At 33.7% G+C, this 20,238-nt stretch overlaps 4 protein-coding genes across 4 annotated transcripts; 1 reads left to right on the top strand and 3 right to left on the bottom strand.

Moving 5' to 3' along the window:
* Window positions 1-1,969: 1,969 nt before the first annotated feature.
* LOC103853351 (glycosyl hydrolase 5 family protein) lies at window positions 1,970-10,235 on the bottom strand. The gene is made up of 8 exons (XM_033277119.1): window positions 7,678-10,235; window positions 7,272-7,519; window positions 6,358-6,881; window positions 5,177-6,271; window positions 4,720-4,889; window positions 3,356-4,608; window positions 2,261-3,263; window positions 1,970-2,177 (listed from the first exon to the last, which is right to left on the bottom strand). The coding sequence occupies exons 1-4, from the start codon at window positions 8,074-8,076 to the stop codon at window positions 5,871-5,873; spliced, it is 1,572 nt and encodes a 523-aa protein (XP_033133010.1). The 5' UTR covers window positions 8,077-10,235; the 3' UTR covers window positions 1,970-2,177; window positions 2,261-3,263; window positions 3,356-4,608; window positions 4,720-4,889; window positions 5,177-5,870.
* Window positions 10,236-11,000: 765 nt separating this feature from the next.
* On the bottom strand, window positions 11,001-13,762 carry LOC103866155 (glycosyl hydrolase 5 family protein-like). Its single transcript, XM_033284099.1, has 4 exons — window positions 13,316-13,762; window positions 12,908-13,155; window positions 11,994-12,517; window positions 11,001-11,907 (listed from the first exon to the last, which is right to left on the bottom strand). The coding sequence occupies exons 1-4, from the start codon at window positions 13,712-13,714 to the stop codon at window positions 11,507-11,509; spliced, it is 1,572 nt and encodes a 523-aa protein (XP_033139990.1). The 5' UTR covers window positions 13,715-13,762; the 3' UTR covers window positions 11,001-11,506.
* Window positions 13,763-15,177: 1,415 nt separating this feature from the next.
* On the top strand, window positions 15,178-17,386 carry LOC103866144 (probable WRKY transcription factor 34). Its single transcript, XM_033284059.1, has 4 exons — window positions 15,178-15,543; window positions 15,619-16,220; window positions 16,305-16,463; window positions 16,541-17,386. The coding sequence occupies exons 1-4, from the start codon at window positions 15,223-15,225 to the stop codon at window positions 17,061-17,063; spliced, it is 1,605 nt and encodes a 534-aa protein (XP_033139950.1). The 5' UTR covers window positions 15,178-15,222; the 3' UTR covers window positions 17,064-17,386.
* LOC103866136 (COP9 signalosome complex subunit 6b) lies at window positions 17,115-19,440 on the bottom strand. The gene is made up of 9 exons (XM_009144015.3): window positions 18,959-19,440; window positions 18,794-18,882; window positions 18,623-18,716; window positions 18,445-18,506; window positions 18,277-18,355; window positions 18,096-18,188; window positions 17,814-17,914; window positions 17,646-17,701; window positions 17,115-17,405 (listed from the first exon to the last, which is right to left on the bottom strand). The coding sequence occupies exons 1-9, from the start codon at window positions 19,383-19,385 to the stop codon at window positions 17,324-17,326; spliced, it is 1,083 nt and encodes a 360-aa protein (XP_009142263.2). The 5' UTR covers window positions 19,386-19,440; the 3' UTR covers window positions 17,115-17,323.
* Between the last annotated feature and the right edge of the window lie 798 nt (window positions 19,441-20,238).

Below are 20,238 nucleotides of genomic sequence, written 5' to 3'. Positions count from 1 at the left end.
AAAAAAGCTATAAGAATATTTTGGCTAAATAATTTAAAGCAGAGATTAAGACCAACACCCCAAACCAAAATCCACTACCCCTAAAATACATCACACTCATCTATATAAACAAAGCAGACATATGCTTTTCAAATGAAAATCACGGATCATGTCTAAAGTATTGTATAACTGGTTTAAATTATTATCTATATTATTATTTGCGAAGTAAATTTTTGGAATCGAACTCTAACATTAAAAATTAGAGCGGTTAATATCGTTTATATCTTTAATGAATAAACTCTCTAAATTAATCAAAAAATAAAAACGAATTTCAAATCTATATGATTAAAAATGATTAAAATTAATAATAAATGGTTTATACCCTTAATAAATAAATTATATAAATTAGTCAAAAATAAAAACAAATTATCTGATTAAATAAGTGAATAAAATTAATAATAATAAGAATTATCTAAAATATAAATAATTATAAATGAATTTCTATTAATAATATTATATTAGATAATTGACTATGAATAAATATAATAAAATTTTCAAAAATAAAAACACGTTTTAAAACATAAGATAATTCTTAGATATATTATGTTGTTATCTGAAAATAGTATTTTATTATAAAATTTATAGTTATATAGAAAACAATTTATAATTAAATGCTAATGATTTTCTAAAATAATTCTAATATGTGAATGTTTTTAAAATTTAACACAACAATAACCATTTATATATTTTGATAAAAACTAATGAATATATATTAATAATATTTTATTTCTATGTTATATTAGATAATTGACTATAAGTAAATATAACAAAATTCTCAAAAATAAAATACATTTTAAAAACATAAGATCATTCCTAAATATGTTATGTTTTTATCTGAAAATATTTATTTTTATTATAAAATATATATTTTAGTTTTTGATTTATCTTTTTAAAAACATAATTAATAATTTATCATGTTGTTTTTAATTTAATAGTTATAAACATATAAATATTTATAAGAACACTATGCGCACATATGCGGGCATAACACCTAGTATATTAATCTTCATATATCTTATACTTATAAGACTCTAATAATTAGTTAGTAACACTTTTTATTTAAATATGTACAAAACATTAAATAACATAATATGTATATGTAGGTGTTATTTTTATTATTTTTTGGAAAAAGTATATGTATATGTAGGTGTTAGATATGTATGAGCCACTGGTCTCCTAGTCTCTTAATAACGCAGTAAAACAGTCTAATGGTAATGTTATTTTGCATCCGTGTATATATACTTTCTGTTCCCACTTTTGTTAATGTTGACAAAGAATTTTTAATTCCTTTGCTTAGGAAATTATTCAGGAAAAAATCAAACATTGTGTAATAATTTAATGATGACATGTTTTTGGCATGAATGTTAAACTTTTGGCATGGAATATATGTGTTGCTCATAAAAAACAACTAAAAATATTTGTGTTTATGCTCTCTTTAGTGTGAATGTTTTTGTCTACAATTAACAATTTACATTACTTTTCAATTCAATTTAAAATTTGAATTGCTTTAATATATTACTGTAACAAATATTTATTTTGTTAAATTTTTATTTTTTTTTTGTATATTTTCCTGGTTTTTAAAATGATGTAACGTCACAATATTCTCTTTGTGAGATAAACAAAAGTATTTAATTTGCATTATTTTCTTATTGAACTGTTAATTGATGTTAGTTTGTTATAATATGCAATTTCTAATTTAATTAAAAACGTGAATACTACACAAAAACACAAACATTATTTCGGTACTGGCGTAGATATTTTCAACATTAACACTAATCCTTATCTCCTTCACTAATATTACTTTCCATTTTTCCTCTTTCTCTACTTAGATAAAATAAATAAATCAAAATCAGTTGTTCATTCTACGTTACAAATCATCTAATTTTTTCTTTTGACCATCACGTGCAGTTCAAACTAAAAAAAATAAGTCTTCTGTAACATGCTTTATATTCAAAATTTTTGTTTGTTCCTGATCACACAAACAAAAACCAATTTATATATTCTTCATGTCATTGGAGAAACATATATAGTTTACATAGGAGCAAAGATGTTTCTTATAAGAATATAAAGTACTTGGTCGTGGCTTTTGCTTCCTCTGAGATTACTCTTGTTCTTGTTGCCAACTTAGAAGCCACAACCTGCATGTCAACAGAAATATCAGAAATGGTTGCAGATTTGCCGATAGTTATGGGGGTTCTATAAAAAACTAAGATGGGGTTACCAGCAGGAGCTGCTGATTAAGTAAGGCTCATTGATCGCAAGAACACAATCAAACATCAGAATGTCTTCCCATGGAAGAAGTATGCGCTAAGTAATCACCTCCCGAGTCTATCCACAGCCCAAAGCAGTATGACCAAACTGAAACCAAGTACAGTCTTGAAGAACTTGTTTGCGCAAAAGGGTACACGCCTTGAAGCAAAGCTACAAATCACAGTGAAAAGAGCAGTGCTTCCAGTTCCAGCGAGCATGATAGAAATCTGTGTAAAAAGCTCTGGGATCTCTCAACATGATCTCTGAATAGAGAGCATTGCTGTTCCTTTGAGTTTGTAAGTGAATTCTCAATCTATTTGCGGGTAGCCAAGACAGAGTCTTAATGATGGTTTGTTGAAACAATCCACACATGAAAATGGATCTATGCAATAAACTCAGCAACAAACCTTCACACTAACTACAGCGGTTAAAGAGACTGTAAACAGTCAACTTCAAGCCAGTTTGAATTTCTTAAACATGCAAAGACTAAACAGGACCAAGGCGTACACAACTTACATATTCAAATGCGACTTTTTGCAGGAGCAAGGTGTTCAGAGTTTCACCTACGTATTTAAGAAAAAAACCTACACATAAAGCTCTTGTATAACTTTTCTCAGGTAAATTTTTGCTTCTTCTCCTAAAGGCTGTTTGGATTCAACTCTTTGAACAACAAAATAATACCTCCCATCCAAGTTAAAGATAAAAGAATACAGAATTTTACCCCAGTTTCAGCTGCCAGAGGCTTTCCAGGACACAAACTTCAGATTCCACTATTCGCAGCTGCGGTTTGGACATAGCTGCAACAGTTATCTTCTTTAAAAAAAAACAGCTGTGATCAAGTCAATTTTTCCAGGCATCCAGATGATTATTAAGTTTCTTTGTGACATTGGAGCGATGAAACGACAAATTTACAAACCACTAAGAACGGGAGAAAAATATTGATGCGGTAGATTTCGAGTTGTGCGTAGCCATTTCTGCGAAGAAGATTAAGAAGTAATCAAGAAATCAAGAAGTGGTGACCTAGATTGATTTGGATCAATAGAAGAAGAAGTAAAGAATCTGATACCTGCTTGCCTGTAAGGAGAAGCTCCAAGCCAATAAGCAAACCACCTTTAGCTGTGCTTATCGTCTCCCAGAAACGGATTAACTGGAAGCCTAGTTCAGATTCCGCTGTACCCGAGGAGATGTTGGTGAAATACACAGCGACATAAAACTTTCCGGAGGACTTAGCAGATCTCATGGATACAGCTTGATCTTCGACTGAAAAAATCGTAGATTACGGTATACAATAAGAATCGAGAAATAGATCATACAGGAGGAAAACAAAAGGAGGTGAAAGATACATCTTGTAAGAAGGTGTAAAGAGCAAAAGCAATGATTTTAGAGTGGATAGTTACTGCAAGTAACGGAGATTCGGAAAGAATAGAACAATGGCTACGAAGAGGAATCGTAAGAGACTATTGACTGAAAAGGGAAAGCGTGGGTTTTGTCGGAAAGTGTAACATGGTTTTTAAATGGGCTGAAACCAAATTTTAGAAGACCAAAACATTTGATCCATGTCGATAAAGAAGATGTAACGTGGCAAAATAGAAACATTTAATTGGTTGAATTTTTTTGCTGATGTGGATAGCTTTAGAGTGGAGTATATGCTGCTTTTAGTATAGTATAGATCTTTCACATACCCTTCCAAGTATACTGCATAATTAGTTGCATTTTCGTAAGGTACCTTGACAACTCTGTGAATCTATGCCTAGTGACTTTCCCACATTCTAACAGGAAGCTGAACCAGATGAGGGCTCTGAATCACCATCTCGCTTGTTCTTTCCATTACCAGTCCAGCCATTAAAGAGAATCTTTGATTTTCCTTCTCTCCATTCAGGTCCTTCCTCCAACTTAAATGCCTATGCTTCCTTTTACCACCAACTCCACAATGTGAAGAACTCTCTTTACCTGTACAAAACCAAAACTTCAAGGGAGCATTGGGATTATAGAAGTATCCAGAGATTAGAGAACTCTTAAATCAGATTCATCTAGATAAAAGTCTATGGAAACACTGATAATCATAAGCTGCATCTAGGGAAGGCATCAAAGGGAGATGTAATCTGAACAGGAAGGGCTAGGAGTTTTATTTCCCAAGAACATTGGGAAGAAGAGTTCTCTTATCATCACTTGCTGAAGAAAAGTTTAAGAGAGACCTGGGAATTCTTAAGGCAAGTGAGCTTACTAAAAGGCGGACTAAAATCTTGGGGATACATTGCATACCAGAGATGTTTTCCCATCGGATCAGAGAGGTGTGTATCCATGGTGGTATCAATCCAACTGAGAAGCAACACCAGAGAAAGCAGATAAAACAAAGTTAGTGTCATCCAAAACCAGTAAAAACAGAAACTGAAGGTACTGTTTAGCCAGAAAAACCAGAGACAGAATTACTTGCACTAAAATCAAGTCGTTTTAGTAGATTTCAATCGGTCAAGCAACCTATCTTCAGCTTTGATCCCTACTAACGCTTAAACTTGGTCCATGACAGTCTATGTGTTCAGTACCACCTCACCATCATCTATGCTGCTGATGTCTGCTGAACTTGATCGCTGAAATTCAATCTGAAGGATGGGGAAAAAATTAGCAAAAAGAAAAAAACAATATGCTGAAGTAAAAGATAAGGGTAGGTGATGGTTCATTTGAATATGTTTTTCGAAACCATGTGCTAAAAATCTAATTCTATGTTCATCATCCTACCAAACAACCTATTATATATATACTGTGTATATGTATATGTATTCATTATCTGTTTCTGTGGTTAGAATTCTGACCAATCTGTCTATTCTTTTGTCCTAAATAATTTATAAAAAGTCGACTTTGAAGGACATTGACTGTGAGAGATCAGAACCTCCGTTTCGAAACCTCCGCTTCTCCATCTTCTTCATCATCATCTTCCTCTTCCCAATTGACCCATTTGAGATCATCACCCTCCAAAGTTCTCAACTTTACGTCCTGCTCAAGGTCGTCATTCTCCGTCTCCTGCACCATCGCCAAGGACACGCCTGTTCTAATGACCTCCCGATCTAACCCAACCCTGTGGCAACGACCCGATTCGTCTGAACCGTTACCGGAAATGCAAAGACAGGACGGAGGCGACGATGTAAACGCGATCTAGGGTTCCTCTTCACTCTTGTTTACGGGCCTGTTTACCGAAGCCCAAAACAGTAGAGAAAAAGGAGAAAATAAATCACGGTCTGGGGAGAAGCAAGACACGTGTCAACCCTATAGGGATGGACTTTCCACGTGGACACTGCAAGAGGGAACCGAACAATTTTTTATATAATTAGATTTAATTACATTACGAAAACAAATAAAAAATATATGTGCGGATCCACCTCTAGTTTAGGTTTTATAGCAGTAGTACAGATGGAGATGACATTTTTTCCCATCGTCATAAATAGTAATAGTATACGCTAACTTGATTTCTTTGGTTTCCTTATGATTTCTGTCCAATCACGATTTTTTTATTAAATTTTAATGATTAGCATGTTTGACCGTAAAATTATTACAAATACATTTTATCAGAATAAAATATATAGAATTTAAAGAACTTTGAACCACTGGCTCGCTGGATCACACGAAGCATCCTTAGTCAAACACTTGCAAGGGTTAGCGACAATGCTGTTGTCACGTTCATCCACATCAAGACATAGTAACAAGCCATTACTTGTCTTAAACGACAAATGCATCTTAGTAGCTGAGATTTGTCCCAACTTAGAGCACTTAGTGCCAACTCCAAGCTTCACCTTTTGTCCAGCAACATCTGGAGTTTCAACGCACATTTTATTGATCCAGAGAATGCCTTCCTTGGGATTAAAGGTCGATGGCTCGGATTTAGTGCATAGTTCAAGTCGAAGTGTGGGTACATTGCCTGAGTGGTTATTGGTGACACATAGGCCAGTATGTGGGTGCAAAATAATTTTTTTCTCTTGTAAACCGGGTCCTGCACACACACATATATATGTTAGAAGATTGAATCCTAAATATTTTTGTATAGTTTTATATCTTATTAAAAAAAAAGAATCTGACCTCTAAATGGATGTTGAATTCCGGAGAGTTTCTGCAAGTAAGTAGAGTTTCTGACGTTTTTCCAAGTAGCATCCAAAACACCATAAGTCTCAACCATATGTTTTGTACCGGTTCTCAAATAATAATCTCCGGTTAATGCCCAAACCGCCCAATCCAAATCCTTCTCAGCGGCCCAAGCCACCAAACAATTCATATACCGGTTTCCGCTGACGTCAACGCCTCTCTCGTCGGTCCCAAACTCACTCAAAATCAAAGGAAAGCCTCTGTCGAGCAAGAATCCTCCATTATGATTGACCTCCCCGATGATTTTGGCGCAAATATCGTTGGAGTTGTGTTTTACCCACGCGCCTCCCTCGTGGGAGAAGCTGTACCAATGCTGCTCGAAGACGAGTTTATCGGTGAAGCTGACGTTGAAGAAGCGGTCACGGAGGAAAGAGAGGTTTGTGTCGAAGTCTATGCCGGAGAGGATAACTAGTACTTCAGGGTTTGCGGCGTGCACTGCTTCTGCTCCTTTTGGCATGAACCTTCACGTAAACCATTAACAGTTTAATATGCATGCATGTACTTATTTTCTTATATACCTGAAATTTTTGACAATGAAGGTGAACCCTTGTTTATACGTACATAATTTTATGAGTTTTCAAACCAAATAGTGAATGTATAGCCAAAAATAAAATAAAACTTTAAAACAATAATACAAATGAAAGAAAAAAGTTGATACAAAAGCTGAATCCAAACATTTTACGTAAATGCGCGTGGACATATGTTAATCTTATATATATATGTATAGATTTTTAGTAATAATCATGAATATATTCACAAAAATGGTAATTCCTAATAATTTCCATGTTGAAATTTCTTGGTTATATTCGAAATGAAATACACATTAATTGGTGATGATTTGAAATGCGTACCTAAACCATAGGTCAGGGTAATCTCTAGTACCACGTGGCTCGTTCCTAAGGCTCATGCCAATGACATTAGTGACATTGCGGAAAAGAGTAGCCATTTTGCCCAAGCCCTTGGCCCAAATGACGGGATCAAAGTTAGGGTAGCCGAAGAAAGCGTCGAGGTCGTTGTCGCTGCAACACCAGCCTGGATATGTCAAGTGGTTGTCTAGTATCACCATCAATCCGTTTTGTCCAAGGTTCGATACCACTTCCTGGTTACAGAATAAAATTAACACAAACATATTTATATTGAGAGAGAGAGAGAGAGATTCCATTAAAATTAGTACATTTCTTTCGTTTGGTCAATTTTGGTTAGTTTTTGTTATTGGATTGACTAGCTAGACCAATGCTATAGCATTAAATATGTTACCTGGAATGCATTGAATATGGGAAGATTAAGGATTTTGGGATTGTGAATTTGAATCCCAAGAGCATCATCAAACAAGTTCAAGCTTTCAAAAGACTGCTTGACCGTGATTTTACGAGCCAATGTGTCATTAGTCATCAAATCAAGAGGCCAAGTGAGTCTAACACAGTTAAATCCCATTGAAACAATCTTCTTGGAGATGGAGTCTAATGGTTGTTTGCTTAGCCCTTCAGCCACAGCGGGCTGGAGATGAGCTGGCCAGTTCACACAGGCTAGCTTTACCCTTTGGCCTTTCTCGTCCACGATCCATCGAGTTTTTGTGGAGAGCGGAAAGCTTGTGGATAGAATTGGAATCCAAGTAATGAATAATAAGAAGATACACAAACATATAGATCTTGCCATTTTGTTTTATGTATGTTTCTTTTGTTTTTGATTATGATTATTTTGAATTTCATTCGCAATTTATATATGAAAGAAGTTGATTTAGTTTCTGATTGCTGGCAGATTATAAGTGTTTATGGTTAGAGGTTAAATTTTTCCAGCCAAAGAAAGCAACTGAAGATAAAACAATAGTTTTAACTGTAAGAAAAAAACAGCAATGGACGGATCATGATGTTAACAGATTCTGAGCTGTAAATTTTCCTTTAAAATTTAAAAGACTTTAATATAATACATTATTAGAACATTATTATAACAGTAAAAGTTTGTTTCTTTACTTATCTACATTAATTTGTACCAATTATAAAATAGAAATGTAAAATAATCGGGTTTTGCAAATGGATAAAAGTTCAGTCTAGTCTATTTTACTATTTTTATCTTAATTTCAATTGGTGACAAATTATGTAGCCAAACACATATTCAAAGACATAGTTTATGTGAACAAAATAATAACTTAACTCAAAATAATAAAATGTATTACATATATATATTGTCACTTAATTTTCCACACAATATAATTATTTTACTAAATAAAATGGGTAAAATTTATAAATGAGCCAGTTCATCTCTATTCAAGTTTATATAATATTATTACATGATCAGATGTGTTAAAGACTTTAATAATTCAAACATCAACATTCATGAAATTCCAAATTTTGTAAAACCAAAGCATTATACTTATTCTTGCTTCTTAATGCACGAGTAAATAAAAACTTAGTTTCCATGATTTGTTTTAAAGGTGAAGAAGAATTATGATCTGGAGAATGAAGTTTAAATGTGTGTTTCATATTAATTTTAGATTTGAACTATTAAATTATTTTATAAATTCTTGTTACATTTTAAGTTTGTTTTTTTTTTGAAGTTTTTAAAACATTTTGGTTACTGAAATATTTTATTTGATATGATGTTTTGTAAATAATAAGTATATTACTTACAACATATCATTAAAAATAATACCTATATTATTTACAACATATCAATAAATTTAATTTGGTTGAACCGAATTGAACCGGTCGAACCATATTGGTCCATGACCCAAAGAATTTCCGGTTCACTTGCAGGTCCGGTTTTAAAAACATTGGTTTTTAAAATTCCATTTCGGATTATATGTGAATCTACTTTATTAAAACAAAAGTACACACAAAGAATAGCCCTTAGAGTTATATAATGCCACTGAAAATTTAATTAAGTTATCGTTAAAAATTCTTGTCTTTTTCAGCTATTAACTTTTTTCCTAAAATGATCATTCCTACCTAAAACGACGATAACTCCTCCACGTAGAAAATTATTTCATTTACCGTTCTCTTCCAATATCAACAATAAAAGATAGTTTATATGTCGATAATAATTTCTTTTACTTTATTTAACCTGAATCAACAGAAAAGTTATGTAAATTTTATAAATAATTCAACACGTTGGAAAATATGAGCTCATGCTTGGATAGATTTTAATAAGGTCTTACTTCTATATGTCAAAGTGAAAAAATTATTATGTGCTAATTCATATGTACGATTCATTGCTTTTTTATATAAATTCCCTCCCAAAATATTATACTTTTAAGTTATTTGTGTGGGAATTTGGAAGATCACAACTCAATTACACCTACAATTTTGGGAACAATCACAAATTTTGGAATAATCACAAAATCTTAGCCTTTATCGATTTCAAACAGAAGTACGTACAAACTGTTAATTGGATCCCATAGTCAAGCATAAAAAAGCTAGCAAATCTTAGTATTTCCTATTTCTTTGGTTCAAATTAAAACATACGATAAACAAACCATATTCTTTTTTTTTCTTTTTTCAATTTTGTGTAATCAAATGCGCGTTTGCTTTTTTATTTATAAATTCATGCCTATTATGGAAATTATGTTACAAAAATATTTGTATTATAATTTATTTATTTCAGCATTTGTATAGTAAATTATATAAATTATATAATGGTGTAAAAACATTTATTTACATTACGAAAACAAATAAAAAATATATGCGCGGTCGTACTGATCCGGCTTTAATATCTATATTATTAAAGTTGAAGTACACATTGAGATTGTTTGGCAACATGAATAGTAGTTAAAAAATAGTAGTGTTTGGAAACATAGATAGTAGTAAGTTAGAAAAAAAATAATGGGCTTATGTTACTAAAAATTTGGAAGTCCATTATATTATATTAAAAAGTAATGAGTCTATGTTACTTGATAATATATATATTCAAATCAAAATAATAATTTAAAATTGATTTATATCAAAAATTCATTCAAAAATAAATATATATTCAAAATTTGATTTTTACTAACATATTTTTCAATAACTATTATAATAATGTTTTCAGTATATATAAGAAAAATACAATACAAAGCCCAATTTCAAACACCAACTTAAATTATGGTTTTATATTTCACATTAAATTTAAAAATATAATTTATGTGATTATTTATATGATTGTACGTATAAAATATTATTAATTATAAGAAAACTTATTTGATGGTACGTATAAAATATGATTAATTATATGATAACGCATATTTTGTAACGTATGATGACACATATAGGATATATATATATATATATATATATATATATATATATATATATATATATATATATATATATATATATATATATATAATCGTGATTAGGGGTGGGCGTTCGGGTTCGTTTTCGGGTCTTTTTGGGATTTCGTGTTCATTTCAGATCTTTGAGGATTTGGTTCGGATTTGGATAATCAATTTAAATAGGTTTGGTTTAAATATTTGGTAGAGAATTAATAATTATTTAAGTATTTTTAGAGTTTTGAGTATATTTTAACTATTTAAGATATTTACGTTTGATTATTTGTATATATTTTCAAGCATTTAAGCAAACTTAAAAGTATCATATATATTCTGGATGTTTTTATATATATAAAATCTAAAAATAATTAATATATATAAGTATATAAATATATTTTGAATATCCAAAATACTTCGGTTCGGATCGGATTAGATTTCAGTTCTTCAAATACCAAAATTTTGAATAATTCGGATATTTAATCAATTTCAGTTCGGATTTAGTACTACTTATTCGGATTGGGATCGGTTCAATTTTTCGAATTCGAGCTTTTTTGCCCAATCCTAAATAGTGACATAAAAATCAAATAGCATCATATTTTCTTTAAAAAAATACACCCGCACGGGCGTGCGGGTCAAAACCTAGTTGGTTTTATAGCAGTAGTACAGATGGAGATGACATTTTTTTCCATCATCATAAATAGTAATAATATACGCTAACTTGATTTCTTTGGTTTCCTTATGATTTCTGTCCAATCACGAATTTTTTTATTAAATTTTAATGATTAACATGTTTGACCGTAAAATTATTACAAATACATTTTATCAGAATAAAATATATAGAATTTAAAGAACTTTGAACCACTGGCTCGCTGGATCACACGAAGCATCCTTAGTCAAACACTTGCAAGGGTTAGCGACAATGCTGTTGTCACGTTCATCCACATCAAGACATAGTAACAAGCCATTACTTGTCTTAAACGACAAATGCATCTTAGTAGCTGAGATTTGTCCCAACTTAGAGCACTTAGTGCCAACTCCAAGCTTCACCTTTTGTCCAGCAACATCTGGAGTTTCAACGCACATTTTATTGATCCAGAGAATGCCTTCCTTGGGATTAAAGGTCGATGGCTCGGATTTAGTGCATAGTTCAAGTCGAAGTGTGGGTACATTGCCTGAGTGGTTATTGGTGACACATAGGCCAGTATGTGGGTGCAAAATAATTTTTTTCTCTTGTAAACCGGGTCCTGCACACACACATATATATGTTAGAAGATTGAATCCTAAATATTTTTGTATAGTTTTATATCTTATTAAAAAAAAAGAATCTGACCTCTAAATGGATGTTGAATTCCGGAGAGTTTCTGCAAGTAAGTAGAGTTTCTGACGTTTTTCCAAGTAGCATCCAAAACACCATAAGTCTCAACCATATGTTTTGTACCGGTTCTCAAATAATAATCTCCGGTTAATGCCCAAACCGCCCAATCCAAATCCTTCTCAGCGGCCCAAGCCACCAAACAATTCATATACCGGTTTCCGCTGACGTCAACGCCTCTCTCGTCGGTCCCAAACTCACTCAAAATCAAAGGAAAGCCTCTGTCGAGCAAGAATCCTCCATTATGATTGACCTCCCCGATGATTTTGGCGCAAATATCGTTGGAGTTGTGTTTTACCCACGCGCCTCCCTCGTGGGAGAAGCTGTACCAATGCTGCTCGAAGACGAGTTTATCGGTGAAGCTGACGTTGAAGAAGCGGTCACGGAGGAAAGAGAGGTTTGTGTCGAAGTCTATGCCGGAGAGGATAACTAGTACTTCAGGGTTTGCGGCGTGCACTGCTTCTGCTCCTTTTGGCATGAACCTTCACGTAAACCATTAACAGTTTAATATGCATGCATGTACTTATTTTCTTATATACCTGAAATTTTTGACAATGAAGGTGAACCCTTGTTTATACGTACATAATTTTATGAGTTTTCAAACCAAATAGTGAATGTATAGCCAAAAATAAAATAAAACTTTAAAACAATAATACAAATGAAAGAAAAAAGTTGATACAAAAGGTGAATCCAAACATTTTACGTAAATGCGCGTGGACATATGTTAATCTTATATATATATGTATAGATTTTTAGTAATAATCATGAATATATTCACAAAAATGGTAATTCCTAATAATTTCCATGTTGAAATTTCTTGGTTATATTCGAAATGAAATACACATTAATTGGTGATGATTTGAAATGCGTACCTAAACCATAGGTCAGGGTAATCTCTAGTACCACGTGGCTCGTTCCTAAGGCTCATGCCAATGACATTAGTGACATTGCGGAAAAGAGTAGCCATTTTGCCCAAGCCCTTGGCCCAAATGACGGGATCAAAGTTAGGATAGCCGAAGAAAGCGTCGAGGTCGTTGTCGCTGCAACACCAGCCTGGATATGTCAAGTGGTTGTCTAGTATCACCATCAATCCGTTTTGTCCAAGGTTCGATACCACTTCCTGGTTACAGAATAAAATTAACACAAACATATTTATATTGAGAGAGAGAGACAGAGAGATTCCATTAAAATTAGTACATTTCTTTCGTTTGGTCAATTTTGGTTAGTTTTTGTTATTGGATTGACTAGCTAGACCAATGCTATAGCATTAAATATGTTACCTGGAATGCATTGAATATGGGAAGATTAAGGATTTTGGGATTGTGAATTTGAATCCCAAGAGCATCATCAAACAAGTTCAAGCTTTCAAAAGACTGCTTGACCGTGATTTTACGAGCCAATGTGTCATTAGTCATCAAATCAAGAGGCCAAGTGAGTCTAACACAGTTAAATCCCATTGAAACAATCTTCTTGGAGATGGAGTCTAATGGTTGTTTGCTTAGCCCTTCAGCCACAGCGGGCTGGAGATGAGCCGGCCAATTCACACAGGCTAGCTTTACCCTTTGGCCTTTCTCGTCCACGATCCATCGAGTTTTTGTGGAGAGCGGAAAGCTTGTGGATAGAATTGGAATCCAAGTAATGAATAATAAGAAGATACACAAACATATAGATCTTGCCATTTTGTTTTATGTATGTTTCTTTTGTTTTTGATTATGATTATTTTGAATTTCATTCGCAATTTATATATGAAAGAAGTTGATTTAGTTTCTGATTGCTGGCAGATTATAAGTGTTTATGGTTAGAGGTTAAATTTTTCCAGCCAAAGAAAGCAACTGAAGATAAAACAATAGTTTTAACTGTAAGAAAAAAAACAGCAATGGACTGATCATGATGTTAACAGATTCTGAGCTGTAAATTTTCCTTTAAAATTTAAAAGACTTTAATATAATACATTATTAGAACATTATTATAACAGTAAAAGTTTGTTTCTTTACTTATCTACATTAATTTGTACCAATTATAAAATACAAATGTAAAATAATCGGGTTTTGCAAATGGGTACAAATTATGACAAATTATTTCAGTCTAGTCTATTTTACTATTTTTATCTTAATTTCAATCTGTGACAAATTATGTAGCCAAACACATATTCAAAGACATAGTTTATGTGAACAAAATAATAACTTAACTCAAAATAATAAAATGTATTACATATATATATTGTCACTTAATTTTCCACACAATATAACTATTTTACTAAATAAAAAACTTTTTTCTATTTCACTTAATTTAGACAAACACATAAAAATAGTTTTCTTAATTTGTTTATAGAATCAGTCAGGCATGGACACTCGGGTACCACTTCAGGTAGGCCCGGCTTGGATATTATAAATTTATATGTGAGTTTCGAGTTGGGTCTTTTCGGGTTTAGATGGTTCGGTTCTGATATATAGGAACATAGAAAAAATATCAAAATAACCAATGTATCTGAAACAAATTCGAAATATTTATACTAAAAATAACTATATTACCTGATTCAGTTTTGATCTGTTGAATATAATTAATTATATTGCAAAACATCTAAAATATATAATACTAATCATGAAAAATAAATATTAATTTATAAAAATAAAATAACCAATATCCACGCTGCCTCGCGAATCAAGCTCGGTTATGCCGGTAGTGTAAAACACAAGCACTATGGCGAGTTTGGCCATTTAACTATTTAAGTGAACTAAATGTTGTGTATATTTTTTGCTTTTTTTCTAAACCACAAAAATTTTACATTTCTAAAAATAGTTAAACTGTTAGTGAATTTTAAAGGAATACGTTGTACAAATTTTTGAACTTTTGTTGGGATTGTGAGAAAGTTAAGGAGAAAATTTATCTATCCAAGCTGTTTTATCTCTTGAAAACCTTTTGCCCACATACACCTTCATTGTGTTGAGACTGATGATCAAGAAAGAAAGAGAGTTCAGTTCTCACATAAGGTTTCATCTTGTTCATTTTCTGAGATTACTTTTAATCCGTTAACAAATCAGGTAATGGTGACCATTCTAATGTTGTATATTTTTCTCATGATTTATCATGTTGTCTTATTACTATGTGAGCTCTCTGCTGATTTTGAGGTATATCGTTATCACATTTCAGGTTAAGCCCAAAGTTGAAGCTGAATCTTGTGTTTGTAATGACTGGTTTTAGTGATACCTTTGCTGTAATGGGAGAATGGGTAGACTGTAGCACTAACCACAAGAAGAGATCCAAAGCAGAACTCGATAGAGAGACTTCTTTAGAAGAAGACGTTAAGAACAAAGATTTTCTTCAAACCAACTTTCAAGAGAGATCTAGTTACTCAGGAGGTGGTCTTAGTGAAAGGGTTGCTGCTAGAGCCGGGTTTAAAGTACCGAGTATAAACACTGAGAGTAATCTTTGGTCTTTAAACATCTCTTCTCCTGGTGCTACCCCTGCAACTCTGCTAGAGTCCCCTGTCTTCCTCTCAAACCCTTTGGTAACTTCTCAAACATTTCATTATTGTCTTCCCTACAGATACATTTTTAATCTATCTTATCACTTGTAAGCGCAGCTATCTCCGACAACCGGAAAACTCTCATCACTACCTTCAGATCATAAAGCTAAGGATGAGTTCTTTGATCCTACAATCATCGGTGTAGAATCCGATGCTTCCCAAGTCTATGAGCAAACACATAACATTGGTTTAGGAGGTGCACCTGCAGATGATGGATACAACTGGAGGAAATACGGACAAAAACTAGTTAAAGGAAGCGAGTATCCACGTAGCTATTACAAGTGCACACACCCAAACTGTGAGGTCAAGAAGAAGGTTGAACGGTCCCGGGAAGGTCATATTACAGAGATCATATACGCAAAAACTCATAACCACCCGAAACCTCCACTTAACCGCCGTTCAGGGATTGGATCCTCCGGTACATGCAATGACATGCAAATAGATGGAACCGAACAACAAGGTTTGGCGGGAACTAATGAAAACATAGAATGGACATCACCTGTGAGAAACTATGGATCAATGCAGGTTCAAAACAGAACTCAGTTCGGGTATGGTGATGCAGCCTTCTTCAAAGATGAAGATGAAGAAGATCGTACGTCCCACATGAGTGATTCCATGGGTTACTACGGAGAAGCAGATGAATCCGAGCCAAAGAGAAGGTTAGAAATTAAAAGTAAACATTAAAAATTAAAATGATCAGAAGCCGAAACGTTCTGACTTCTTGTGCTATTCACACGTATCAGGAAACTAGAAGCTTATGCAACGGAAATGAGTGGATCAACCAGAGCCAACCGTGCGCCAAAGGTCGTGGTGAAGACCACAAGCGACATCGACATCCTCGAAGATGGCTATCGCTGGCGCAAGTATGGACAAAAGGTCGTTAAAGGAAACCCGAATCCAAGGTTCTTTTTCGAAACTGCTCTCTTTCTGTTGCAGCTAAGATTTCATCACAATCTGTGTTTATTGTGTAATGCTTCAGGAGCTATTACAAATGCACAGCTACTGGATGTATAGTAACGAAGCATGTGGAGAGAGCTTCTGACGACCTCACGTCCGTACTAACCACTTACATAGGCAAACACACTCATGAAGTACCAGCAGCTCGCAGCAGCAGCAGCCACATGAGTTCAGGCAGCTCAGGGACCATCCAAGGCGGTTTACCGACTCAGACCCACAACAACCATGTGCACTATCCAGTGCCACACAGTAGATCAGAGGGTCTGGTCACAGCCAACTCATCTCTATTTGACTTCCAGACACCCATGAGGCCTCCTTGGGCTGGTTTCTCGGTTTACGGAGGCGAAACTGAGCTTCTGGGTCTTTCAATATCTGGCTTAGCTATCGGACAAGAGAGGTTTAGCATGCCTGCAACTGGTGATCCAGCTGGGCTGATGTTGCAGTTACCAGCAGAGCCGAAGTTGGAACAAGTCTCACAACAGGAACTTGGATTCTCGAGGAACTCATTGATATACAGAGATACGAGTAGTTTACCGCAAATATAAAACCAGTTTATTTGTGCATGGATTGTTTTCTTCGTATTTGAATAAACATAGTTAAAGTTAAAGGAAGGTAAAAGCTGGCTTTGTTTTCAAAGTCTTGTCGCGTGATTTTAAGTGCTAAAAGTAGAAGTAATCTAATAAACATAGCTTGTAGTCTTAAAGAACGTCATTAGCTCTAAGATTCCGAAGAGTGAAATACCTTAAAAGAGTTCTAGATTTCTCTTTTAGGAACCGCAAAAAGGGTTTTACGTTGAAACTAATCTCTACATGAATGGAGTCCTACCGCCTCTTCGACTGTTCCTCTCGTACGCAGTGTTGAATTTGTCCACCACCTCGTTCATGTTGCTGCAGTTTGGAACAAATAGTGAGAAAACAATTAGAAAGTTTATGATCCCCTAGCTACTACAGGCTCGCTATCTTAAATTATAACAAGGATGGTGCAGCAAGGTTTAGGATTTAGTTCTCCACCTAGCCTAAAGCAAGTACTGGTGATTTCCTCTAATCTTTGTATCAATCAAAAGATAGCCATGTACATCCCTGTCCATCATTGTTTAACTAAATTGAATATCTATGTAGAGTGCATACCTGGTACAATTTGTGATCATTGCTAGGTAAGACATCAGCAATTTGTCGTTGTACTCCTGCAAATTAATTAAAAATATTTATCAAGAGATTAAAATATTAAGAATTTAAGACAGTGAAATGTCATTTTTTAACTAACATAGCTAAGGAACAGAGTAAGGCACTACTTACCATTAAGAAATCCTCTTTAAATTTTTCGGATTGTGCGGCAGGCAGACTTCTGAGCAGACTAGCTACTTGCCTCAGTAATGAGTTGTCGCAAGGAATATCACCTAGATACAGAATCACACAAGCCATTAGAAAACCACAGGAACCCCTGGAATCTTTCATTCAGCAGTGTCGTCTAAACCACTTTGTTAATTCCGTTTCCAACATAGTAAACACACAAATACAACGATCAGTTGAAACAAAAGAGGGGCAGAGGGGGGGACTTGAGGAAAGAATACAATATACCTTTCTGCATTGCGCCAAGATATTGATGAAGCACTCTGATTCTGCTATTAAGCATTTTGATGGCACTGTGTATGCCAGTAAGATGAGCAGCCACTGCACAACATCGAGTAATCAGCCTAAAGTTCCACAGGAACGTGTAACAAGATTATGACAAATACAAATATTGTACAACAAGGCTTACATTGAGTCGCTGCTGAGCCTCCATCAGATGGCTTAAGATGTGCAACATGATCAACCGATATTCTCTCAGCTTCGACTGTCTGCACACGTTACAATAATCGCTATGTCATCAAACGTCCACTCTCATATTATATTACATAATCACAGACCAAGTGGGTTAAGAACAAACCTCGATTGCATAGCTTGCATTCACGAAAATTGGCTGAGGAATCCCGTCAATGACATGGAACTCTTGAAAGTTTTCAAAGACAAGCACATCACATAATAGGATTAAAAAAAAAGTTAGAATCTTTAAAGCAAACAAAACGCAAAAAGTTATGTGAATCCTCCACAATATAAAAGCTTACCACTTTCATAGATAGTCACAGGGAGATCCTTCTGTGCGTGATTGATAGCCGGATTCAAAAGGACATAAACAGGAGATTCATTAATGTCCATCAGCTGCACAAGACATACACAATCAGTACACAGAGACCTAAAGACTCAAACTTTCAAAACAACAATGGACTTGAACTCACAGCTTTGTGGATACTCATGTCAGATTCATTAGCTTCGCTTCCAGTAGAGTACCATCCCAATATATAGAAGTTAGGAAACACCTTCTGATCTAAACACCCAAACAAATTCAAATCGATTAAACAAAGCAGAGACGAGAAAGATCGAGTTTTTATAAAAACCCTTACAGAGCTCTTGCTTCTTCTCTAAGAAGGATCTATCGAGGGTGTCAGTAGTGGGATCCAACAAAAGCTCGAAGCTGTTGAAGATCTCAACCGTCCGACCTTTCTGGGCACCGATCACGCACCCATAAACCCTAAAATCCTGAGGGATCGTCGCGTCGCCGGTGCTGGGGTTATTATTGCCCGTCGCGCAGGAAGAGGCTGGGGGATTGAGCTGAGTTTTGACCCTAGTGAAGTGATCGGAGATGTTGAGCATCACCAGAGGGTGGAGCTTGAAGGTCAGGCCGCTCGAGGAAGAAGGCGCCATTGATGTGTTTAGTGTCTCTCTCGAGAGATTTTTTTTTTTTTTTCCCCGGCGATTGTTAATTCTTTTTGGTTCCTCCTCTCCTAAAGTCGGGATCTTTAAATAAATCGCCTCGATTCGGATCTTCATATGGGCTTGGTGGGCTGGTCTTTCTAGCCCATTCCGTAATTTTTAATAAATAGTTTTGGAATCTTTAGTGAATTTTTATGTTTACCAGGTTATCTTATCTTATACAATAAAGGATCTTATACAATCTCTACTAATAAAAGGGAGCTTTTGAGGCTCCATAGGGCGTCCACATCAGCGGAAAAAATTTATTCCGAAAGATGACACGTGGCATAAAATATAGTTTTACATTTTAATATTAATTATTTTCGAAAATTGTAAAAAATATGTAAACATACAGCATTAAAAAATAGAAAAACTACATTAAACATATGTAAGATTACTATTTTTTACTTAAAAAAAAAAGACGGCTTATCTCCATAATGTAACATTACCGTTTTATAAAAAAAAAAACATTATATATAATTTCGAAAATAATAAATATAAGTAAAACATACAACATAAAAATGGAAATACTACATTAAACATAAATATGTTTGACTATTTGTCCAAGTTCTTCTATTAAACATTGCCGTTTTACATTAAAAATAGAAAAATACGTAAAGATTTAAACATCTATCTTAAAATATAAAATATAAACATTAACTAAATATAAAGTATAAAAAAGAGAATACTCAATATATAAAAAAATAAATAATAAGTAAATATTATAAATATATAAATATATGAATTATATATACAATAATAAGTAAATGCACAATTTTTTAAAAATGGAAAGAGTATATTAAATATTAAACATCTATCTTAAAATGTAAAATATAGATATTAAGTAAATAGAAAATATAAGAAAAAGAAATACACAACTTAAAAACAATGGAAAAAGTATATTAAGATTTAAACATCTATCTTAAAATGT

The sequence above is a fragment of the Brassica rapa genome, chromosome A01 (genome assembly GCF_000309985.2).
Source record: "Brassica rapa cultivar Chiifu-401-42 chromosome A01, CAAS_Brap_v3.01, whole genome shotgun sequence".
Taxonomy (NCBI): Eukaryota; Viridiplantae; Streptophyta; class Magnoliopsida; order Brassicales; family Brassicaceae; genus Brassica; species Brassica rapa.
This window is presented reverse-complemented; position numbering and strand designations above follow the sequence as displayed.